General features: G+C 39.9%; 1 protein-coding gene across 4 annotated transcripts in view; it reads right to left on the bottom strand.

The window, feature by feature from the left end:
* Window positions 1-1,370: 1,370 nt before the first annotated feature.
* The window catches only part of LOC311076074 (sialic acid-binding Ig-like lectin 13), a 62,922-nt gene continuing 37,336 nt past the window's right edge, over window positions 1,371-26,956 (bottom strand). For 2 of the 4 annotated variants that reach the window (XM_084103946.1, XM_084103948.1), the window contains 5 exons: window positions 9,625-9,879; window positions 4,319-4,409; window positions 4,121-4,175; window positions 2,932-3,182; window positions 1,372-2,702 (listed from right to left, as the gene is read on the bottom strand). In XM_084103946.1, the coding sequence (XP_083960072.1) occupies window positions 2,645-2,702; window positions 2,932-3,182; window positions 4,121-4,175; window positions 4,319-4,409; window positions 9,625-9,879 (710 nt within the window). In that variant the 3' untranslated portion in view covers window positions 1,372-2,644. Of the gene's footprint in view, window positions 2,703-2,931; window positions 3,183-4,120; window positions 4,176-4,318; window positions 4,410-9,624; window positions 9,880-17,260; window positions 17,516-17,611; window positions 17,978-18,450; window positions 18,508-18,784; window positions 18,890-20,262; window positions 20,515-20,720; window positions 20,781-20,867; window positions 20,952-22,046; window positions 22,093-24,516; window positions 24,614-26,956 lie in introns of those variants that run through there. The other 2 variants (XM_084103947.1, XM_084103950.1) reach the window with 2 other exon arrangements.

The raw sequence follows: 26,956 nt of genomic DNA, 5'->3' as shown, positions 1-26,956 counted from the left end.
ATAAACCGTTATTGATTCAAAGCACTGATGAGGAAATAATAAAGATGTTCAGAGAGATTGATAACATCTGCCTAATAACTAATTTACAATGTAACATTTTAAATGCATAGCTTTATGGTTTAATGGAAAATACATAAAATGCAATAAATGCAGGGTGTTGAAGTTATTGATGCATTTTAAAATGTTCTTAGCACCCCCTCTGAACTGAATAATTTTATTATACACTAAACAAAATAGACACTCACACATGACATTGAGCTGAACAGCAGGAGAGATGAGAGTGTGTCCGTCTACAGCACAGCTGTATCTGCCTGAATCCTCTCTTCTCACTGGGTTGAGGAGGAGTGTGTTACTGAGGTCAGTTAATATCATCTGTGAGTTTCTGTACCAGATGAATGTGTCTCTGTCAGTCGGAGCGCAGCTGCTTTTACATCTCAGATTGACTGGATCTCCCTCTGTCACTCTCTCAGGAGACTCCACCTGAAGATCTGAACACAACACACACATTATATCTAGTGCTGCTGTCATACACTGGTTATTATTCAACATAATGCAGAAGAAGAGATGAAACTCATCAGAGTCACCTGTGACAGTAAGACTCACTCACAATGTATTTTCCACCATCAGTGATGAATCTGAAATAGTACATGTGTGAATCCTTCAGTGTCACATGACTCAGTCTGACGGTGCAGTTCTTCTGTTTATCTCCCAGATAATGAAGCCTCTGACTGTGGCCCTCCAGGACCGAAGTTGCCCATCCCTGGTCTAGTACAAAGATTTTTTATCATCTAGGACGTATTTACAGTTTCACTTGAATTCACATTTCATTTCATTCACAATCACATTTTAAGATTAAAGGGATGTTCAGATATAAATGGAATAAAAATAAACGTGTTTTTTTTCTTTTCTTTTTTTTTACTACGTTTTTATAGTCTTTCTTCCTGGAAACATTTTCTGAGGAATTATTGAGCAAGACACTCAATATAGGCGGAACTTATATTGAGTAAGACTGGATGTCGATACTTTGACCACAGACAGACAAGTTATATTTTGACTCAGTTCACACACACATAAGCGCCAGCCCGTAATGAAGAACACATGCACAGCCCAATGTGTCTCAATGTACGTCATCGATCAAAATGAATTCTTAGCTAATATTGCTTAATACAAAACCCCTAAAAGGACATGGAGATTCAAAAGTATGAGATGGGGGAGAAATTATATTTCAATGCTCGCAAAAGTTGCATGCATGGGTAATGCAAAGGATTTGAGAGGAAACGCAAAAGCATCGTGGAAATATAATTTCCACCACCATGTGACTTTAGGGGCTCTGTACAATATTTGGTGTTTGGCTGGTTAAGGATGAGTGCTACCAGAATGGTGTGTCGATTAGAACACAGGAATGAGTCCAGAAGTTACTTCTCAATTGATTTATTGCCATTTGCTTTCTTTCTTTATTGTCCCATTTCATTAATGTGGCTTTACAATTGCTGCATATTGCTGGTGTCTACAATCAAACAAAGTTAACTTTACTGATACAAATCATTATAATAATAAGTATACATTCACATAACCATAAAGAAAATCTTTAACCAAATTAAACAAATCAACAGTTATCAAATTAATATCAATACAAAAGGTTTAAATAAATTTACAAAGTCATAGACGCAGCAAACACATGCAGCAAGCAGAGGAGCAAACAGTCAGCACAAAGAGAGGCACACTAGTGAGGCTGATTGGTAATTATCCTCAGGTGAAGAAAGTTCCAGGAAGTGGGCGTGTCTCCCAATATGAGTGACAGGAGAGTGACTAATTGGGATTTTTAACAGCCGCCCCCAAATATGACAACATATTTGTCCAAAGAAATCCCACTCATACAGTAGGATTAGTGGGAAAGGCAGGAAGAACGATTAATCGGCTAACTGGATGGATAAATTGTTTGCCATTTATGATGATCTCAGCCACTCAAATGCGGCCATCAGAACTGGGCAGGACCTTAGTGACTGTCCCTATGGGCCAGGAACTACGAGGGAGCTGGGGAACCATCACCATGACAACAGCAAAAGTTGCATGCATGGGTAATGTCAGAATAAATTCGGGACATTGCGCGTTCCTTCTCCTTTTCCCTCTTCTTTGTTATTTGTTCATCGGAACGTCGTCTCTTTGGTCGTGTGTCGGCCATATCAAAATTCTCAAGAATATACATTTTTAATGTTAGTTGTTGTCATTGTCTAGGACATCTCTCCTCTAGCTAACTTCCCTCTTCATGCTTCTCTCTCCTCCACCCCCACACCCCCCTTCATGTGCACACGCACTATAATAATGAATTTGGTAAAACTGATATGGTCTTTTTATTTGCTTACAGAAAACAAATAAAGTCAAAAGTTCAAATGATTTTAAGAAACAATTACCAAGCCAGTCACATCACAAAATGTTTTTAGTCTCACTAAACACGTGTTGTTGGTTCTTGGCTCTTTCCTTTGTATTCTGCTCTTGTAATGAGAAAAAGACACTGCGTTCCTGACGTCTATTTACCTGATTTAATGAATAATAAATGAGTGAATTAGCATGCTAAACTGACAGCCCTACTCTCAGAATATTGTTTCATTGTTTTGGCCTTTGTCTTCATGATGGTCTCGTTCACTCATTTGACACGGCTGTAGATCACAGACGCCTCTTCCACAGTCTGCACATTTGATCGCCTAAAGAACATCAAATAAAACAACAATCATGTTATGGATCAGATTGCATGATGATAAAAGTCATTAAACAATTCAGATGTTTCTGAAACATCAGTGGGACACAAAGTTATTAAGAAAAAAACTTCCAGATTTAAAGAACTATAAATGCTCCTTTCATCCACATGAGGGTGAGTAGACGGCAAATGTTTTATTTCTGCGTGAACTGTCTCTTTAAGCTCGTTCTTCTCACCTCAGGACAGAATCAGGCTGACCAATCCTGATATTGTTGTAGTGGCTTTCATTCTCCTCTGCTCTCTTCGTCTGTTTGTTTCTGTGATGTTGGACAGTTGCGTACTGGATCTTCTCAGTCTCTCTGCATTCAGGAGCATTTGCGTCTCTTCTGGGTTTGCTGGAAGTAACACTGGCGTACTGAGCGTCATCACAATCGGCTGATTCAGAAACATGAACGTCTCTCCCTGTTACGGTAGAGTGCAGATTGTCCTGAAACAGAAGAAAATTAAAGGGGTGGTTGATTATTATTTAACTTTTCTAACTTTAGTTAGTGTGTAATGTTGCTGTTTGAGCATAAACAACATCTGCAAAGTTACAACGCTCAAAGTTCAAAGCAAAGGGAGATATTTTCTTTAACAGAAATGGCTTTTTAAGGACTGCAACAAACGGCTCTCGGGTTAGTGACATCACCAACCCTAAAATTTACATAAACCCCACCCCCTGAACACCATTTATAGATTATCATGACAGAATATGCTAATCAATGACTAGAAGATAACTACACATCAGCTACATAAACTCATCAACTAACCATTCAGAAATGTCCTGTTGCTTCTACATGTTGTCACTTCTTCTTGAGTCTCTCCATCATTGTCTGACTCCGGTTTGAACATAAAAGGCTAAAAGTTGTAAAATTTTCAGTGTGTGTCTGTGTGAGGTAAAAGCTCTTGAAGCTCCGCCCCCTGTGCCGGGAGCTGCAGCTCATTTGCATTTAAAGGGACACACACAAAAACGGTGCGTTTTTGCTCACCCTCAAACAGTGACAATTTTAACATGCTATATAAAAATATCTGTGGGGTATTTTGAGCTAAACCTTCACACACACACTCTGGGGACATCAGTGACTTATTTTACATCTTGTGAAAAGGGCATTATACCACCCCTTTAAATATTATTTATTATTCACATTTAAGGGCTGTACACACAGAACACGTTTTTCCATTTCAGTGCTCTACTTTTCATTGTTTTTCTATGTAAACACGTGCTAGACGGTCGTGTTTGACCATTATAAACACGGCACTCAAATTAAAAGTCGATAAACTTTCTTTGGGTTTTTTTGCCTCTCGTTCCACTGACTTGTCTCTCACGTTCTGTGTGAATGGCCCCGTCTAACTAGAGTATTCACATGTTGTGTCCGGAAGATTTACCTGTTTTTCAGTGAGGTCAGTGAGGTCTTCAGCTTTAGCAACTCTTCGTTTTCTCCTGATTTAACAGACATTAAACTTGTAAGCTGCATTTTAAAGATTAATTACTAATCACATCACATGAGGCATTTACACCTGCACTAGTCTGAAAGTGAATTGCATTCACTCACTGTAATTGAGAATGATTTTAATCAAACTTACATTATAAACAGAATGATGACGATGACGATGAAGAATCCTAAACACGCCACAGTGATCCCCAACCCGACGGGCCAGCCATGATCAGGATGCACTGAAAGATGAAGAATTTGAGTTCAGATTAACTCTCAAAGCTGCATAACTGTCTTGAACTCTTTATAAAATAAAACCTTCATCTGTGACAGTTACAGCGTCTGATCTCTGAGATGTTGATTGTGAGCCTGACAGCAGAAGCGTCCACTCTGTATTAGGGATGGGAATCGCTAGGCATCTCACGATTCGATTCGATCGCGATTCTGAGGACTGCGATGATAAAATAATTATCGATGCATCTTTTTTTTTTCTATACAGATTTTCTTTTTTCTCACTGTGTGACTACTTGGTACTTTTAAAACAAAGTATTTGTAATGATCCATAATGAATTTACTTCCAATATATTTTATTAATTAAACAAATGGAAGTGATTTGGCAATAAATGTTGCAATAGAGTTTGTAATTCGCTGTAATTCCGAGTTGGGTGAAAGCTTCTAAGGCTGTCCTGGTTTTAACATCAGCGCTGTTTGATCTGACATGTGTGGGTTATAGAATTTGGATGCTTCCAATTAGATCTCGCTGCGATATTATTAATTCTGCTGTGAATTCGAACACTTTCTCACTGGATCTCCCAGCGCTGTGTAATAACAGTATCACATGATTGAGATCGGCCCACGAGTAAACCTGTTCTGAGCTTGCGCTGCGCTAAACGGTCTGCGCGCCACAGCTCAAACAAATAGCCAGTTTCGTTTCACTTTTGATCGTTTGCCATTTGATGTTTCTCGTATGTAACAGAAGTTGCAGCTCTTATCAACTGCATAACGTGGTGGTCACACCAGTGCGGCTTCTTGTTGCCATTTGGTCGCAGTCTGGATCTCTACTTGCATAAAGTGTGGCTCTTGTCCAGGTGCTTTTCCCCTTCAACTTCATAAAGCCAAAGTTACCCAGCAAGCAAAAAGTCGTCTATTAGACGTTGAATAGACGTAAATCTTCAACGTCTAATTACGGTCCACTGAAGGTTGAAAATGAAAATTGAAAAGACGTCAAATTTGTCCGACTTTTCAACGTTAAAACAGTTGATGCCTATTGACAATTGTCAATTCTAAAGTCCCAACACATTAACATGCCAAATAACATTTTAGATTAACATATGAATAAAACAAAGCTTTAAAGAGAGAATAGCTTTATTATACTTAAAACAGCACATTTTAAATAAAATATAGTGCAATAAAACACAGATTTCACATTCCAAGAGTCAACACAAAACACAACTCAGAAAATCTACACTACAAATGTTCACACTTTGCGACCTCCACCTCCAGCTCTCCCGGGAGTGTTTAAGTGTCTCAGCCATAGCAGCCGTGATTTCAACTTCTGTAGCAGTTTTACTCCACTTCATTACTGCAGCTGCAAAAGAAAATATATTAGATGGTGCATAAATAAACCAAAGCTGAAATTAATCTGGCTATCTACGATGTACCATAACTAAAAAATAAATCACAAACAGTTAAACCTTAATGGCTTATTAATATCCGCATTTTGGGAATTTCACACAGATAGATAGGTGTGTACACGTGGTAGCTAGCCGCATAATGTCTAGCTAGTACGTTTACAACAAAAAAAAGTCAGGTTTGGTTGAAATAAGGTAAACGTTTATAATGTTACACTTATTTTGCCATCATAGCTAATTATTTTATCATAGCTACTTACTTTACACAGCTGCTTTCTGGTGTGAAGAGCTTTCTGGCGGTTGGCTTGATGATGGGTGGAAAAATACAGAGCGCGCACTTCCTCTGCTGCATGCATGTTCGCGCGCGCGCCTCATTTGCTTCTTCTTCTTTCGGTTTTATGGCGGTTGGCAACTAACTTTAATGGTGCATTACTGCCGCCAGCTGGGGTGTGGTCATTCTTTCCAAGTATGATGCTCATTGCACGTACAGTTTCAATGTATTTTTTTATAACTTTGACGGAATATGTAAAACTCTTTAAATTTATTTGAGATAATAATGAACATGGTTTGGTAGTTTGTTTTCTCCGTTGTTTTAGCATGTATGTGGCAGGGCTAATGAAATTCTTCCTGCCTGCATGTAGTTGGTTAGTCCACTCGTTGAGTTTCGTCCTATCAGTGGGCTGTAGCAGCATATATAAACGGGCTGGCTATGGTGTCACGAGTCACCGCCCCTTCCCGGGTCGTCATTCGGTCGCCATCCAGGTATGTTGTGTGATGTTAGCTGGGTTGTCTATGGTATAATGTAGCTAACATTAGCCTATTTTCAGAGTGGCGTGCGAGTTTCCTGCGGCTGGCAGTTTATTGAGGTTGTCCCTCCTCTGGTAGGTGAAGTCATATTGGTTTTACACTTTGTATCCACTTGTATTGTAGCGACATTTTTGTTGTGTACAGTCAAAGGTTGGAGTGAGAAGTACGGCCAGTATGAGTGTTTACACTTCAATATGGAAGTGCTTAGTTTCCACTGGCACACGCTGTCCTCCCGATCGACTGGACGAGCCCTCAGTCTGCATGTATGCGTTTATCCAGGGGCGTCATGCAAGCCAAAATTCTGGGGGGGGGCACAATCTGAGACGTTGAAATTGTTTTCTGACGGGTGATATGGATCATGTTCGGAGGGGTCAGGGGGTTTCTCCCCCTGAAAATTTTTAAATTCTGGCTGCTAAACATACCATTTCAATGCAGTTTGGGAGGGACAGAAATACCTTAACGGAGCTAGCAGCAACCCTCCTCTATCTGAGGACTAAGTTAAAGTATCTATTTTGTAAGTTTCTGTAAAAGACAGGTTGATGAAAGAACTGTAAGCTCAAATTCAAAAGCTTTTGAAGTCTACTTCATTAAAGCATGTTTACACACACACTTACTGTACACTTAGGCCTACTACACATGATTTTAAAAACAGTACCATTGCAGTTTTTATGTTATGATTTTAAATTGGTATGTGACCTAAGAACGATCTTACATTAAAGGTACATAAAGGTGCTGAGGTCTGACTTTGTGGTGCTCTGAAATTAAGTTATTTTAATATTAATATGTGATGAAGGACTTTGAAAGAAGTTTGACAGATTTCAGTGCTGAATAAGGTTAACACTACCCCGTTTATTTGAAAATGGTTAATATTTGACAGAAATGTAAAAAAGTAATCAAATCAAATGTAATATGTAACATTACTTTAGTAAAATCATTGAAATACTGTAGTTACACTGCTCATTATTATATTTTATAATAACACAACTTAAGTTAATGCTCTGAATTCGCAGCTAATATCAAATCCACAACTTTTTGATCAAGTTAAAATTTCCAGGTCAACCACAAATAATCCCACTACCTTTTAATATCATCCGATAACTAATTCAATGCCGATTTGTTGCTTTGCCCACTTACCACTTCAAGACCATCTGTAAAACATTGCCAGCTCAACGTGCGAGACGAGTGAGTTGCTTGAACATACACAGCAAAGATTCTAGAGCGCTACGCGCGTAGCGCTCTAGATTTGATATACACAGACACCATATTAGGAAAAAGGGGCGGGCTGATGCTGACCGATTTATTACACATCCAGAAGAATACATTTGAGTCGTTATAGGCTCTGGTATATTATGGAGCATAATAGGAATAAAGTTGTGACAAAAAAAATATCAGGGAGGAAAAATCTGAGGGGGCACGTGCCCCCTCACTTTGAATGGGCATGACGCCACTGCGTTTATCTGCCTAACTGGTTTGGTTCCCAGGGATCGTACCCATAAGGTATGTGATTTAAGTCATTCTCGCCTGTGTCGCGTGGCGATCTTTTGTCGATTTTAGTAATTGTTCGTAGTTAATTCGTCTGATTGTTAACTTGTAATTTTATAGATGCATCAAGTACGGATTGGTGGCGTCTGCCTGGCCGATTAGCTTTCTTGCGGATGGACTGCGTGGAACTACTGTCCGAAGGCGCTGTTGCTTTGCTGTTGACAATTGGACGGACATCGTTGTCTTTCGTGTTTGTGTATTACGTGTGTGTGTGTGTATGCGCGTGTGTGGTTGTGGTTTATATATTTTTCTTTTGTATTATTTTTTTTGTATTTTGATTTAGAATTTGTAAGGTTTAAATTGAAAAGTGCGAACACCTCGATTCCATTCGTTGTCTCCATAAAGTGACAATTTTGAGTGCTTCAATTGTGACAATTCTGAGTGTGTTTCAACTGACAATTCTGAGTGTAACTTCATTCTGTCGTTACAGGAGCTGAGTGCGTAAAGCAGGGGCGGATTGCTGGTGGTGGTCTTTCTCACGAGTGCTGTGTCATGAGTGGTGCCATGTGTACTTGTGTGAGTGTGTGTGTGTGTGTGCACAGGTGTACGGGAAAGGTGACTTGTCGTGGAGGCCTTATGGGCCCTTTATCCCCTGCTCTGCCTCAGCTCCTCTGTCGCTGACCTCTCAGGTTGCTCTGTGTGTCTTGTTGAATAGTGACATTGTCGTGTCTATAAGTGTTGTTGATTGTGTTTTGTGAATTTTATATAAAGTATTTATCTTGAATAAAATTTATATATATTTTCGTATCCACGTCTCCTGCCACTTTACTGTGAACGAACCTGTGTTGTCTTAAAGCAGAAATTCCATTGTATTGTCCCTGGCAAGATTCCAGGGTGGCGTAGTCGCTAGTCGATCTCCTCCGATTTCTCGCCCCGCTACATGTATAACAGGCTATCCTAGCTGTCTTAGATTATCAGTTGAAAACATGTCTTGGATGATCAGTTGAAAACATGTAGTCAAACAGTCCGGCCGAAACTACTTAGTTGAAATCACGTCGTAAACCAGTCCAAGGCGGACCGACTTATTTTCAACCATATTTCAACGTTGAAAGACGGTAATTGTTTACTGGGTACGCTATTTTAACGCAGAGGGCGCCGGCCGGATTTCTCGCTCCACCATCACGCGTCTCTGTTATGCGCACACCACAGACTGTCCGGGCGCCTTTGCGTTCTGTCAATATTACGTTATCAATTAACATTTAGAAATTCGATTTTTGACAATTGTGATTCGATTCAGAATCGTCCGCATCGCGATGCATCTTAGAATCGATTGTCCAACGATTGAAACTCTGTCCAGAGCTGAGGGTTTATTCTGCTTAAACCAGCTGAAGTTCAGAGTCAGCTGGGGATCTAATAACAATTATCAGATTATTATTTTATTTTATTTTTTATCTTATTACACATTTAAAAAAATACTAATATGGACTGAATTTATCAAAACAGAAAATTTGCATCTAATGTTTTATCATGAACTCACACATGATGTTTAAAGTCACAGCATCAGAGTATTTCTCTCCATGTTCATTGCTGGACTTGCACTTGTATTCTCCACTGTCATCAGAGCTGATCTTTGAGATGCTGTAGATTCTTCCAGATCCTACAAGCGTTCCTCCTTTAATCCAGCTGATTTCTGCAGGAGGGTTTGAGTCACTGCTGCAGTTCAGAGTCACTGAATCTCCCTCCACTATTACACCAGATGGACTGATGGAGATCACAGCATTCCCTGGAGGATCTACAGGAGAAATATATAGCATCACCCGTCACTCACCTACCAAACACTTCTATTTCTGTTCTTACATACAGTTAATACGGGCAGAATTTAGCATAAACAACAGGAATCCATGGATCCTTGTGACAACAGGTCATGTCACTTATTAGGAAATATCCAAAACAAAATAAACAGTACTTTTGTGTGTGTGTGGTAGTCAGTAAATCAGTGCTGGATAGATTACTTACAACCTATAGTCAGTTACTGATTCCAAATTCCAAATCAAAAATTGTAGTTAGTAACATAATTGTTAGCTGTGGCTGTAGAAAGCGCTAATGATGTTCGGTTCATGAACGAATTGTTCTTTTGAGCCGGTAGGAAGTAACAGGTCGAGCTGGTTCATTAATCAAACTAAATCGAACTATAGTTCCGGGTTAATGACGCAAAACACACAAGCCAAAGTAGCATGTCCCACTCAAAAAGACCCAAATGAGCCGGTTCAAAGATTCGGCTGGTTCGAAAGGTGTATCGGACAGAGCACTGAGCACTAACGATAGGTCCCAAACTGGCATCGGAAGAAGGCGGGGAGAATTAAGCCGCCTCGCCCCCCGGAGAAATTCGATATCAGGGTGTGCTTCCCCACTGAATGGCCATCTAGCATGTCACGAAAGGCGGCGATAGCGACCACGTATACTTTCACTGTAGACGGGGAGCTGCCAGCGTCCAGGCGTTCCTGCAGGAAGGTCAGAATAGTGGAGATATCACAACCCTTTGGGTCTTCCCGTTTGTCAATACACAAGTTAGCAAACACCTTCCATTTCAGAGCGTATAAGCGTCTCATCGAAGGGGTCTAGCCTCTGCTATTGTCTGCAGCACTCGCTGTGACTTGCATTGCAGGTCCCACAGCTCCGGGCTGGGGTGCCATATGGGGCCCCTCACCTGGGATAAAAGGTCCCTTCTCAGCGAGACTCGCCACGGGGGGAGCTGCGACATCTTCACCAGTTCCGGGAACCATGGCTGGTTGGGCCACTTGGGCGCTACCAGAATCAACGCACATCTCTCTTTCCTGATCTTTTGCAGCACTAGCGGCATTATTTTGACCGGGGGAAATGAATACTTCCGCCCCTTGGCCCAGCGGCTCGACAGCGCATCCCCTCCCAGAGGAGCCGTTGTCAATGAGAAGTACAGCGGGCAGTGGGCGTTCTCCTCTGAAGCAAAGAGGTCGATCTCCACCTCACCGAAAAGATTCCAGATCATATTTATAGTTTGAGGGTGTAGTCTCCACTCTCCGTGCACAATGCCATCCTTGGACAGCATGTCCGCGCCACAATTCAAACTGCCCGGTAAGTGTACTGCTCGGATCGAAAGAAGTAACCAATCAGTCCATGAGAGCACCTGCCTCGCTAAGCCCTGCAGGGATTGCACTCGGTTTTGCAACCAGTGCTGCAGCGGTCTCATGTGCAGCAAGCCCAGTCTGCAAACGGAGGCTGCGGCTGCCATCAGACCCAGTAGCATCTGAAATGTTTTCAAGGGGATGGCTCTGCCTTGAATGAAGAGGGCTAGTGTATTGTGAATGGACTGGATCTGGACTGGATCATCGTGCGCGTGTCCAGAATCATACCCAGGAATGTAATCGACTGACACGGCTGAAGCGTGCTCTTCTGTATGTTCACAGACAGTCCCAGGCATGTCAAATGGGCGAGGAGCCTGCGTCTGTGTTCCTCAAGAGCGCTTCTCGTTTGAGCGATGACTAGCTAGTTGTCGAGATAGTTCAGAATGCACATTCCACTGAGTTCAGGGGTGCGAGCGCTACATTCATGCACATTGTAAACACGCGGGGGGCTAGAGCCAGCCCGAACGGCAACACTTTGAATTGGTATGCGACACCTTCGAATGCAAAACGCAGAAAGCGCCTGTGATGCGGGGCTATCTGAATGTGAAAATATGCATCCATCAGATCCACTGCAATGAAGTAGTCCTCGGGCTGAATATGCGCAAGGATTTGCTTCACCGTAATCATCTTGAACGTGCGTTTCGCAAGCGCTTTGTTCAGTAATCTCAGATCCAAGATGGCGCATACCTACGTCCTTTTTCGAGACTAGAAAATAACAGCTGTAAAACCCGCAATTTCTCTGTTCCCCGGGCACTATCTCTACTGCCTGTTTGGCCAGGAGGGAGGAGATTTCTGCCCGTAGCAGTGGAGCGCTCTGTTCTGATACCTCTGACATAATCACGCCGCCGAAGCAGGGTGGTCTGCGAGCGAACTGAAGCATATAGCCGTATTTTACAGTGTTGATTAACCAATCTGACGCAGCTGGGAGTGTCAACCACGCGTTCAGGTGACTCGACAGAGGGGGCATTAACCCCCTGGGGTCGACAATCACGCCGGCGTGATTTGCTCGCTTTTTTTCTTATAAGTTCAAACGAGACTCCAAATACTCTGTTGACTTTGATCTTACAAACCAGTTTCATACATCAATCGATCCTGTTAAGTGTGTATTATTTTTGTGTATACTCACAATAAAAACAAAGTGTTGTGCTTTTTGCCAAATAAAGAAAAATAAACATGATGTGAGTTCTGCTTTCTCTCTGTCAGTGAAGTCAATTCTGAAACGCGTCCGAAAATGAACAATAACTCAGCGAATACTCAGTCAAACAGGCATACAGACACACAGGCATGAAGCTTGAATTCTCTTCTTTTAAATGAAGTATTTTTTATAAAAAACAAATATTCTCAGTTTATGTAATCTGTATGAAAAGAGAGAGATGTCAGTCGTTCTCATCTCAGCTCATTATGTTTTAATCTGACCCCACCCACGGAGAGCGCGCGCTATTCAAATGCAAATGACTGAGGCAATCCATGCAAACTGTGAACGCCCCCATATCAGCTCGCGAAAACACATCAAGTTTATTCAGATCATTGTACTTGTTTACACCGTCTCGCGGCGCTATACTATCGTAATAATAATAATGGAAAATGTACCTCAGAAGTGCTGGTATTTCGAGGAGCAAGGGATCCTGAGCTATGGAATACTGTAGTAAGTTTTTTTCATTCTCAAGTGAATCGTGTTTCTGTGTGTGAATGAATGAACGGCAGAGATGCGTTGTTTACCACAACTCGCAAAAAGACAGTTTAAATTTGAATCGCGTTTCTGTACGTGTGAATGAATGATCCGCTTTTAGCAAACTGTATTGCTATACTGAGTAAAAATCGACTGAAATATGTTGAAATAAAATGTATTTGTATAAGCAACGTATTAAACTGCAAATTAACATTTATATTTCTTATATAAACGAAAACTATGTTACAGACATATGAAAGACAACATTTCGTTGACTAGTTTTGGATAGATTGTACATTTTTACTGTAAAATATCTGCCACCTCAAATAAGCTTTTGTTTGCCAATTTTTGCTCATATGTTAAATATAATATGTTTTGTCAAAAATAAAGTAATCAAATAATATGTTATAGTGTTTATTCCAATGTAGCCTAGGCTATATTCAAAGTAATGAATCCTTAACTTTGAAATATGTATGATAAAATGTATACTTTAGTTTTTACAAAGAAAGATTACACTTGAATTGTTGTTGTAATTGTAACCTTTTTAACAAAAAAATATATTTACAAGGTAGATGTAAACAAACTATTAAAAGGTAAATATAAGCCTTTTCTTTAAATAATTTTTATTGTGTTTTATTAGTGACAAATTTGGGGAGAGGATACATATTCCAAAACTGAAAATACAGTATGAGAATTAACTGCACAATTACTAGACATGTTTTCCTTGGATATTATACAATTTGTGAAAAAAAAAAAAAAAAATGAGATGCTTCCAACTGTGAACCAATTTGGTAGAATATATATATATATATATATATATATATATATATATATACATACATACATATTGCTCTTGCATTCTTTCTTGTGGCTCAGTGACACACCTGAATGAATGGCTCATTAAGTATGCGGCCCCATTGTCTCTTCAGGTGCGAACCACTAAATATGCATGATGGTGTTGGATCGTTGACGCCCACTCGCATATTGCCTTTCCAAACAGAAAGTGTCTTGCAAAATTTAAATCAATGTATTGTGTTAAGTGAATGATTAAGCAGGATGATTTTCAGATCATTTTGAAGAAAAAACTCTAGGCGACAACATCCATTAGTCAAAAGTCTTGTGGACACATATTTAGTATGTGTTTTGTGGCCTTATTTCAGAAACTTTATTTTTTATTTTTTTCAATATCCATGCATAAACATTATTCTCTCAAAAATACAAACATGTACATTAGGGGTGTCCCCGACTATGGATTTTCATAGTCGAATCAGAATCGTCATGTCTTGCTTATGGTCGACTAATAGTCGAATCATGTGTATGGGGGCGGGGCTTTAACATTTCAAAGCCGCGATGTACAGAAAAATCACACAAAGATATAGAAGAAAATGTATAAAAACATTTTGGATCAATAAAACTAAGAAATAACATAAATAACTCCAGAAAGGCCACAGACAGGATTTGCATTTCACATACAAATCAAATTAAATCGGCTCTATACACCACAACATGATAAACCGAAAAAATAAACAATTAATTTACTAAATTAAATTAGAACAGAATATACCTTTCTAATAAATAAAAATACAAAACGAAATAAATAAGAATCAAGTCACAAGATGAGCAAATGTGTGCAAAATGCCTAAAGTGCAGGGGAACATATATTCAAAACACAAGCCACAAATAGTTAGATTAGATAACCCTGACAGATCAATAAATAAAATAAAAATAAATAAATGATTAAAATAACGACAGTAGCCAATTTTCAACTTTGTCTTTTTAACTGCAGAAACAACAATAAATGCTAAACTGGAGTGGCAGTCTTTTTAGCTAAAAATGTTCACACTCACAGCATCTAAAAATCAAATTAGAACTGTCTGAAAAGTTTTGAAATCACTTGTAGCCTACCCTACCTGATCGAGAGAACAAATCCAGTCTTTCACTCTGTCTGTGTCCGTTGGAGTCTTTTCAAATTGTGCGCGCGGATAAAATACATTCTAACGTGAAACTTGTTAAAGTTGGCCGGCAGAAGTGCGATCATGGTTTTCCTGATGCTAAATCCAGCCTTGGAGAATATCCTTTCTGACGGTGTACATCCACACTTTATATTTTCTTATCCCAGACATTGTTATTTTAAAGATTTAAATCCTTGCCGCCAAGACGCTCCTCTGTCGGTTACGGATTGAAAGTGAAACTTAAATCTGTCACGTGGACGCGGGGTGTTTGGATTTATTCAGGCACGTTAAAAAATATTTATTAAAAGCTTATTTCTTTGCACATTTTTATATACAGCATTATCATAATAGGCTGAATATTAACATATTGACAGAAAACCGGTAGTTCTATGTGAAGTCAGACATTGAGCGCCCTCATATTGCCAAAGTGGCATGATCCTCGTTTCATAACACCTCTGCGAAGATTCGACCATGAGATCGGTAGTCGAATCAGGCTCCTCCAATCGAAGCATCGAATCTTCGACTATTTGGGGTCACCCCTAATGTACATACATGTTGCTCACATATTATGGTAGCCCTGTTTGTGCTAAATAGAGTGTAATTACACCTTTGCCATGTTTATAAGCAACTGAAAAAAGCACAAATGTCAGGGCATGTCAGAAAATCTCAAGGACCCCAAAAACACCTTAGACCCCAGAGGGTTAATTCATTCTGCGGCGGGGGCTGCGCGTCAGCCGGCGGAGAAGCATTGACAGCTATATTAATGGCCAGTGACTCGTCAGTGGCTCTTTGCACGGGGACACACATAGTCACATCCTCGGGTTGTCCCGGGCTTCCGCTCTTTGAAGCGTCTCCCGGAGGAGAGGTTTCGCTTATGTCGCGGGTAATAGTTAGGGGAGGAAAAGAGCTCTTTTGCTGAGACATGTAATGCTTTTTGTTTATTGAAACAGAACACAGCGGTTTCATAACATTTACACAAACATTCTCTGCTTTCTCTGTTGGTTGCCGAGGGAACTCTGAGCGGGAACAAGCTGTTTTCGAAGCTGCTTTGAACCCTGTGCATGGGCTCGGGCTGAGGGAGGGGAGCGCCATGACCGGGTGAGCTCCTCGTGGAGATGAGGGAAAAACGTCCTCACGGGGTGTCGTCCTCACCATATCCGAGAGAGACAATTTCCCGCGCTTCCTTCGGAGGGCCATAACTAGCCTCAGCGTAGGGGAGAGGTTCTGACACGTGAGGGCGGCGTGGGCGTTGGGCCGACACTAACTCCTCAACAGAGTCCATTGACGGAGCTTTCTGCAGTCTCCCGGTCCGCGGCTCGACGGTGGCGGGCGGAGGAGAGGCAGGAGTCATAAGGCCACCGTTACGGGTAACGGCCAGCCTTGCGTGAAGGATCTTGTTCCTCACAGGCTCGACAACCTGATCCTTAGAGCGACCCAGACACAGCACACACTGCTCGTGTGTGTCCGGGAAGTCGATTGGACCACCACACATGCAGCAAAGAGACATTTTTTGTTTTGTTGGTTTCCTAGCAAAAAATCCGCCGGAACGCGAGAGGGGATAATTCCACCTTGTCCACTCTGTTTGCGTGAATCCACAGCGAAATCAGGCTCCAGGTGGAGAAGAAAGATTCTGAGGTATTTTGGCGCCCGACGTCACCTATATTGGAGGCTGCCAGCCAATCAGCATTTAGAGGAAAATGGATTTCCCCATAAGTAATGTCGAGGGACCGACTCGATAAGGGAACTAACAATTACAGGGAACTCAGATAAACAGGATCAGAACCAAAAAAAAAAAAACTGAACATAACCCCGAACAGTAATTATTACATTACACACATTACATTGTTTATCACATTAATTTGAATAAGATATGCTTGGTATAAAGTTACTACCCAGCTCTGATTGTATTATGCAACACAGTTCTTTTTTCAAACATTTGTTGCATAATACTGATTACCACACACAATTAAAAGTATTGTATTTTAGTTTTGTTTTCTTTAAAAAAGAGAATAAAAAAATGGCAAGGAACTTACAATAGAAGTGAATGGGGGCTAATTTTGGAGGATTTAAAGACATAAATGTGAATCTTATTATTTAAAGCATTTACAATCAGTATTTGAGCTTTAAAGGTGTTTAACCCATTATTTGAACAGCTGTTTTAGTGTGTTGTGTTTATGGCGTGGCGTTGCCATGACAAGGGAGTTGTAAAATTGAATATATCTGAATATAAACATAAAATGTTACAATCAAACATATTGTTCATGTTTTGTGACTGAACTATTGAAACAGTGAGCATTTAAATGTTTTAAAGATTAGCCCCAATTACTATCATTTCTAAAGAAAAGGAGGGACGAGTGAACTCTACTGGCTTTGGAAAGAAAACACACTCACACGTGACATTGAGCTGAACAGCAGGAGAGATGAGAGTGTATCCGTTTACAGCACAGCTGTATCTGCCTGAATCCTTTCTTCTCACTGGGTTGAGGAGGAGTGTGTTACTGAGTGTGTTACTCACAGCCCCTGTTAATGGCTGTGAGTTTCTGTACCAGACGAATGTGTCTCTGTCAGTCGGAGCGCAGCTGCTTTTACATCTCAGATTGACTGGATCTCCCTCTGTCACTCTCTCAGGAGACTCCACCTGAAGATCTGAACACAACACACACATTATATCTAGTGCTGCTGTCATACACTGATTATTATTCAACATAATGCAGAAGAAGAGATGAAACTCATCAGAGTCACCTGTGACAGTAAGAGTCACTCCTGGATCACCAATGTATTTTCCATCAGGTTTATCAGTGATGAATCTGAAATAGTACATGTGTGAATCCTTCAGTGTCACATGACTCAGTCTGACGTTGCAGTGATGGTGTTTATCTCCCATATACTGAAGCCTCTGACTGTATTCAGGGTCCTCAGACAGATCTGGAGGCTCTTCATCATCTATTACAGGTGTTTTGGTCCAGAACTCTTTCTTGATCTGATGTCCTCTAGGGTATTTATAAGTGCATCTCATTATCACTGATGAGTCCTTTACTGCACAGATGTGTGAACGACTGTAACTCACACCCCAATCATTATCATCACCCCACTGGCTACAAACAACTCCTGAAACACAACATTCAAAAGGAAACAATGATACAAACACCTATAGACGGACACACATGCCCATCTGAGAGTTAAAGAGGGTCATAAACATTTATTAAAACCTTTTTTTCTTTACAAAACTGTTGTTTATAAATGAAGAATTACACTTATGATGTGATATGTGTGTAAATACAGCCATCAGACAGAAGGTGATGAAACACAGGAAGCAGAACATTGAACACTGACCGTGAAAATCATTCTCTAAATGTTAGCAGCTTCAGAGTTAGCATTAGATCAGCAAAATCCTGAATAATACAATTTACTTTGGAAGCAACAAATAAATCACAGAAATGTCCCTACATTATAGTAGATATTTTACCAGTGCTATATTTCCCTGGGGCTAACAGCAGGGCTAACTGATCCATGCTAACTAGCCAAAACCTTGTTCTCTTAGTCAGTGATGAACTGGTGTGTGATTTACAGGAGAGACTGACCTGGAATCAGGAGCAGAAACACCAGAGCAAGAGTTATCAGGGACATCACCACAGGAACTAAATCATTACACAACAGAACAATATTTCATCTTTCATTCCATAAAAACTATAATAACAGCCGTTTATTGCGTTATAAACACTGCAAAACTGATAAAAATACTTTACAATCTTCACTGTTAGTAGATTTCCACGGTTGAAACTCATTTAAAGACAACATTAGGAACACATGAGCTCTGGATGTTCAGAGGCTTTTAAGAGAGAAAATGTTTACTAAGTTACTAATATAACTTCATTAGTTAGACAATATTAATGACTGAACAAGTGCATCTCTCACCGTTGTGTAGTTTCAGCCGCTGCAAACAAACTCAAGGAGAGTAAACTGCAAATGCACGCTGATAACTATTTTATAGTTTTATCCTTCCTCTTTTTAAAGTATAAGAACTGCCCCATGCCGAGACAGGGACAACCCACATGACACCACTTGCAAATAGAAAAAGATAAAACAGTCTCTCTAAAGCAGGGGTGTCCAAACTCAGTCCTGGAGGGCCACTGACCTGCAGAGTTTAGCTCTAGCCTGCCTCAACACACCTACCTGGAAGTTTCTAGAATGCCTTGATTATCCTTGATTACCTTGATTATCTTGTTCAGGTGTATTTAATTGGGGTTGGAGCTAAACTCTGCAGGACAGTGGCCCTCCGGGAGCAGACATCCCTGCTCTAAAGGATTGGTTAAAAAATATCTAAAAGCACGACCACAGAGCGTACATAACACATATCAAATGCAACTTTCAGTGTGAAGGGAAACTTCCTGTCATGGATGATGGATGAAGGGATGAATGAATAAATGAAAGAAAATGATGTAACATTGAGGATGGCCAGACTTTACCTCCACTGGCCTGAAGAGGGAGCTGTTATTCAGATCATACATCTGACACTGTGTTTGTGATTATTTATGTGCACTAAGGACGTGTAACTCTATAAACACACACACACACACACACACAGACACACAATATTTTCTTCAAAACATCTTCTGTTGAAGTTCTGCAAGAGTTCAATAAATCGATAATTAAATCGTTATGTTCTTATCAGGTTCTGCTCCTCACCGAAGGACAATATCAAACCCAGTGCAGCGACGACAGCAAATCTCATTCAGAATTAATAACGTTGTTTTAACATCAGTGTTATTTTAGAATCATTGAGATACTATTTTTATACACATCAGGGCCATATTCCAGGATGATCATATCAAGATTCATCTCTTAATGGAAATAAATGTTGTGATGTTTTGGTCAGGATCTTGTATTGTATTGACGAGTCCAGCACTCTGTAAAGTCTCCTCCAGCACAACCTAAAGACTTTTAAACTCTGGACTCAGAGGAGCCGATCCATGTGTGGAAATGATTCTTCATGCTCCTCCAAACCATTCTTTCACAATCTGAGCCTGATGAATCTTGACACTGTAATCCTGGAATTTGGCCATGATGTGTCTTCATACATGTTTAAAAGGAAAAGCTACAAACTCCATCAATTAGGGTTAGAAAAACTGTTGCCAAACATATAACATCCTAGAAACATAATAATCACTGCGATAATGATCCAATCATAGACTCGTAATATATTTGCCTACTTAAATCCAAACAGCGACTTTTTTTTTTTTTTTGCCAGGCAGTGTATATTATATATTAGCTGTTATCTGCTTATAATTCATAAATTATATTTATTTATTTTAGGATGACTACCAGAGAATAAGGCTTGTGTAGAATAATTTTTCTCATTTAATGTTTTATTTGAAAAGGAATAAAGAGAAAAATCTGTCACGTGGACCCTTTAATACACAGATAAAATGTATAAATTATTACAGAAACAACTCTAAACTCATTTATTAATTACACATTGACTGTTTATTCATGTCACATGAATATAATCCATTACTTTCTGCAAAATGGAAACTCTTACAATGCGTTTCATTTTTCATTGGTAGTTGTGAGGTGGATGTGTCCAGCGATGGGACAAAAGTTCAAGTTTAGCTTGTGCTTCATCTTACTGTGGCGGCTTGCTGTGGCTACAACAGAAATAAGACACACATTTACATAAATCAACACTACAAATGGTACAAATAATCTCAGAAAATATATATTTCTGTCAGTGAAACTCATATAATCCATCTTGTAACAGAAAGAAAAGACTGTTTAGTATCTGTTGAGTTGATTGACTACTGAGGACATTTTTTTATTTTCTGATGAAATTGAGAAGACTTGAGAAACTTACTGACAGATTCTCATATTCAGGAGAGCCCGGCTGGGGAATAGCAGGTCTGGGATGGACAGTCTATGGCAAAAACACATTGATTATTTATTATCTGACTTTTGAATGCACAAACTCTTTTGCACATGTAGTTTTTGATATTTCTCTTACTGTGAGTGTGTCGTAGAGGTCAGATGATCTGGACTGGTCAAGAGCTGCATATGTGCCTTCACTGGGATCAGGTCTGGGATCGTTCTACAGGAGAACAGAGAGAAGGATTCACCATTTTAAATTTAGAAAAAAAGAAAAAAAAAAGATTGTAAAAGATTTCAAATTGTTACCATGACAATCAAAAGTGTAATCACTCCACAGTCTCTACTCATAAAACCATGTACAATCCTGAGTATATATATATATGTAATGATAACCAGTGAGAGTGCCTAGGATTACCATCAACCAACCCAGACAATCACCACACATCCACAGACTCCATTCCCCATAATCCTCAGTTCAGACTATCATCCATTATCACTTTCACCTGTGTCTCATTTCCTTGTTTACTCACCCTATAATAGCCTGGTTTTCACATTCATTCTCTGCAAAGTCTTGTTTAGTGTTTGTACTGCAATTCTGAGCGTTTGTCTGTTATTCCCGTGTTCTTGGTTTTGATCTCTGCCTGTCCTTGGATTTTCCTTTTTGCCTGTGACCCCTGTGACCCTGTGACCCCTGTGACCCCTGCGACCCCTGTGTCCCCTGCGACCCTGTGTCCCTGTTACCCTGCGACCCTGCAACCCCTGTGACCCTGTAACCCCTGTGACCCTGTGTCCCCTGTGACCCTGTGTCCCCTGTGACCCTGTAACCCCTGTGACCCCTGTTACCCTGTGACCCCTGTGTCCCCTGTGACCCCTGTGACCCTGTGTCCCCTGTAACCTCTGCGACCCTGTTACCCTGCGACCCTGTGACCCCTGTGTCCCCTGTGACCCCTGTGTCCCCTGCGACCCCTGTTACCCTGTGACCCCTGCGACCCTGTGACCCTGCGACCCCTGTGACCCTGTAACCCCTGTGACCCCTGTGTCCCCTGTGACCTCTGCGACCCTGTGACCCTGTAACCCCTGTGACCCTGTGACCCTGTGTCCCCTGTGACCCTGTTATTGTTTGGACTGATTATCCGGTCTTTTTTGACCTGTTTTCTGGATTACGTCTTTGGATTACCCTCTGTTCAAATAAACTGCATTTGGATCCTCAAGCTTCGTGTCTCAGAGCAGTACGTGACAATATATGTGTTCTACATGTACAAAGAAGCTGTAAATGATTTATTAGTATCATTCTGTGGTTCTTTGGCCATCTCACCTCATACTCGTGTATTGCAGATCTACAGTTTATCCTTTTCTTCCGACTGTTAAAAAAAAACGCAAACAAGCCATTTCATTGTTTAGTGCAATATTCTATGGAAGTTTTTTCCTAACATAATTAAAATTAAAATTAAAATGCTTAAAAAGATCAAATAATAAATCAAAGTCTCAAAACAACTGTTTAAATGATAAATCAAATGGTCAAAATATTAAATAATAAATCAAACTCTCAAAATGGCTGCACAAATGATAAATCAAATGCTCAAATGCAATTTTATTTCCTCATTCGGATTTGATTTTTAATTTTCATTATCAACCCAGTATAAACCTGTCATAATTAAATCTATAAGTCAATGCTCAAATCATAAATCAAATGCTCAAATTATAAATTATAAATCAAATGCTCAAACGGAAGCCGGAAATGATAAATCAAATGCAAATGAGGAATGTCAATAAAGTAGCGTGGGCGGAGTTTGAGACAGAACGGGCCGGGTACCTCAGCCGCTATCTGTGTACTTTACTGTGTTTACCTCATCGACGACATCGATTTTTTTGTATATAAACAGGGTTCGTACAAGGTGCTTAAAGTGCTTGAAGTACTTGAATTTGACTTTTTGAAATTTAAGTCCTGGAAAACAGCCATATTTTTGCCAATCATTTACCACTGACATTCGACTGAACTACAAAACTTTCCACTGATGTATGTTTAAAGTGATGTGCTCGACCAGCTCGCGCATCTGTGCCGGTGCGCGCTCAATCCACTGCGCGTTTTTCTCTTATCAGCTTGCGCACCACAGCAATGTGTTCTAGACCTATAGAGCTGGTAAGTCCCGCCCATCCGTAAAACCCCACTGGACCTCTAGGTTGAAAAATCGTCAATGCAAGTGAATGTGAGAAAATAATTATTTTCTGGTCCCGTTTGAATTGTGCCATGAATGTGAACATACGTTGTCTGTGAATTTTTTATATAATTTTTCATGTTACGAGTTTGACAGTATATTGTATGATTCTTTGGCTAGCAGTTGTGGAAAAGACATAACGAGAAAGACTACATGTTGCCTATGTGACGTCACCCCATAACACATTTTCCCTCCACTTGTCAAATCACGGTGCTAATGCTGCGATCATCTATGGAGACAGATCGAGATGCCTGTGTGTTTTGTACCCAAATGTCACCATTCAAACCAAATGGGCTGTTCTTTCTTCAGATTCCCGTCTGATGTAAAAACTAGTTGTAGTCCACAAAGTGCTCTCACACAAAGTCTAACCGTATCAAACTTCTACCCGCTAAATTGTAGCAGTCTTCACACGAAAAATTATATTAAAAATTCACAGACAAAATATGTTCACATTCATGGCAAAATTCAAACGGGACCAGAAAATAATTATTTTCTCACATTCACTTGCATTGACGATTTTTCAACCTAGAGGTCCAGTGGGGTTAGCGGAAGGGGCGGGACTTACCAGCTCTATAGGCCTATCGGTTGTTGGTATATCGGAGCATTTTCACGCGTACGAGTACATGAGCTCGGCATCGATGCATCCCTATTTTTAATAATTCAAGCACTTTTCAAGTACCTCTTCAAAAATATGCCTGTTTTCAAGGGTTTTCCAGGACTTAAATTTCAAAAAGTCAAATTCAAGTACTTCAAGCACTTTAAGCACCTTGTACGAACCCTGTTTATATACAAAAAAATCGATGTCGTCGATGAGGTAAACACAGTAAAGTACACAGATAGCGGCTGAGGTACCCGGCCCGTTCTGTCTCAAACTCCGCCCACGCTACTTTATTGACATTCCTCATTTGCATTTGATTTATCATTTCCGGCTTCCGTTTGAGCATTTGATTTATAATTTATAATTTGAGCATTTGATTTATGATTTGAGCATTGACTTATAGATTTAATTATGACAGGTTTATACTGGGTTGATAATGAAAATTAAAAATCAAATCCGAATGAGGAAATAAAATTGCATTTGAGCATTTGATTTATCATTTGTGCAGCCATTTTGAGACTTTGATTTATTATTTGATCTTTTTAAGCATTTTAATTTTAAGCATGACTAATTTCTTTTGCATTAGTCTAAAAGCAAATTATATTACTCTTTGTTAATATATTTTTATTTACATTGCATATAGTATGATGGTGATCATGATAGTGAATATTGCACATGCCACTGCGATCATTACCCAGACGAGCAAACCAACATTACTATGATCTGAAAGAGGGAGAAGATCATAATTAAATCTACAAACTAAGAATGACATTAAGACATTCTGTGGTGGGTCTAAAGCAGAAATCACAGTCAATGTTTAGAGGATTTAATGTCACAGTTACTGAACCATCATGAACTCACACGTGACGTTTGTGACGTTTATAACGTTTGTGTATAACGGGCATTTCCACCTGCACTAAAGAGAACTGCATTCACTCACTGCAATTGAGAATGATTTAAATCAAACTTACATTATAAACAGAATGATGATGATGATGATGACGATGAAGAATCCTAAACACGCCACAGTGATCACCAACCCGACGAGCCAGCCATGACCATGATGCACTGAAAGATGAAGAATTTGACTTCAGATTAACTCTCAAAGCTGCATAACTGTCTTGAACTCTTAATAAAATAAAACCTTCATCTGTGACAGTTACAGCGTCTGATCTCTGAGATGTTGATTGTGAGCCTGACAGCAGAAGCGTCCACTCTATAGCCTATAGCCCCTTTCACACAGAGATTCCGGAAAATACACGGATAAAGTGACCCGGGATTTGACCCGGGTTCGTTTGATTTTGGTTCATTCACACTGCCAGTGATTTTCCGGAATCAGAGAGTGCGTTCACACACAACCCGTAAAAATCCCGTAAAGACACGTGACATCGATGTGACTTTAATGTCTCGGCAGCGTCTTCAGTTTGCTCATGAGCTGCGATCTCATGAAACCACGCTTGTGCATTTCTTTCTCTGATTCGATCATAAACTTGCGCATTACCTGCCGTTTCACAGCTGGCGAACGATCCCGGCTTCAGCGTCATCACTACGACACGGCAATGTTACTAGGTCCCCAACACGGCATCAATCCCGGCATCAATCCCGGGTCGTGTTTGCGTTCACACAGAAGGCGTTCTGGCAATTTGCCGGGTTCAAAGCGCTGTGTGAAAGGGGCTTATTAGGGCTGGGAATCTCTAGGCAAACCTTCGATCACGATTCTGAGGACTGCGATGATAAAAAGATGATCTTTTTTTTCTATACAGATTTTCTTTTTTCTCACTGTGTGACTACTTGGTACTTTTAAAACAAAGTATTTGTAATGATCCATAATGAATTTACTTCCAATATATTTTATTAATTAAACAAATGGAAGTGATTCGGCAATAAATGTTGCGATAGAGTTTGTAATTGGCTTTGCCTTTTCCGAGTTGGGTGAAAGCTTAAGGTTGTCCTGGTTTAAACATCAGCGCTGTTTGATCTGACATGTGTGGGTTATAATAGAATTCTGTGCCGAATTTGGATGCTTCCAATTAGATCTTGCTGCGATATTATTAATTCTGCTGTGAATTCGAACAATTTCTCACTGGATCTCCCAGCGCTGTGTAATAACAGTATCACGTGATTGCGATCAGCCCACGAGTAAACATATGCATATGTAGTACATATGCTTTTTATGAGCATATGTACAGGCTATATGTATATATATGCTGCTTTGCTTTCTTTATTCCGTTGTATATTTTTGATACCTTGGCATTAATAAAAAAATTTAAATAAAAAGAAATTGAAGAGAAGAGTACTTAGGCATGCGCGAACGCACGGGACACAGTCTAAGCACATACACGCTAACTTTAAGCAAAGAGGAGAGATTCACGATTGCACTGAACACGTTTTAAGTGCAGGCATATTCTCTGAGCGAGCCCAGAGAAAAGTCTTACAAGAGCAGCGTGTATCTGAGAGAGATTCGCGCTAGGCACATTATATTCCGCGCGCGAGCAGAGAGATTCGCGCTCGCGCATTATATTAATGTACTTTCGCGCTACAATAATGCGCTCTCGACATTTGACAGGAAAATAACGCCATATGCCGGTCGGATTTCTCGCTCCACCATCAGGCGGCTCTGTTATGCGCACACCACAGACTGTCCGGGCGCCTTTGCGCTCTGTCAACATTACGTTAACTTTTAGAAAATCGATTTTTTACATTTGTGATTCGATTCAGAATCGTCCACATCCTTATAGTGCTTTCACATATGCTGCGTTTGCAGTGCGTAACTGATCCGCGGCTCTACCACAAACACATACTCACTATTTTTATTTCAAATCCAGAAGTTATCAGCTACTTTAAAAAAAAAAAAAAGTTTTGTCAGTATTGTGATTCTCTTTGTACACACATACACTCTTTAATAGACGTAATTCACTTTTAAGCTCAATTTAAACAATGTATTATTCAATGCACTACTTCTATATAGATTTTTAAGCAAGTGGTAAAATATTTAGCCATGTAGTTATATTAAAATAGCAAACATTTTAAATTAAAACTTAAAATTGACAAAAACAGCCAACTCTCATGCCTTTTCTTTTGCATTTAAATTTTAATACAATAAATCTTGGATGTCGCAAAGAACTTGTTTTTCCACCTCCACGAATGAGACGAGTATTACTTTTCTGTTCGCTATTTTTTGCTATTTTTCCATAGTGGTACACTATATTGACTGGGTTAAATAGAATTGCATTACTAAAAAGAAACTAAAATACAATTTTCATTGACTAAAACTAGACTAAATGTCATCAGTTTTCGTCGACTAAAACTAGACGAAAATAGTCATGGATAATTCTGACTAAAATAAGACTAAAATGCTCAGACTTTTAGTTGACTGAAACTTGAATAGACTAAAAAGAGTATGAACGTGAC

This window comes from Abramis brama (genome assembly GCF_963993115.1).
Source record: "Abramis brama genome assembly, chromosome: 25".
NCBI classification, from domain to species: domain Eukaryota; kingdom Metazoa; phylum Chordata; class Actinopteri; order Cypriniformes; family Leuciscidae; genus Abramis; species Abramis brama.
The sequence above is the reverse complement of the archived record's forward strand: the minus strand, read 5'-3'. Positions and strand labels throughout refer to the sequence as shown.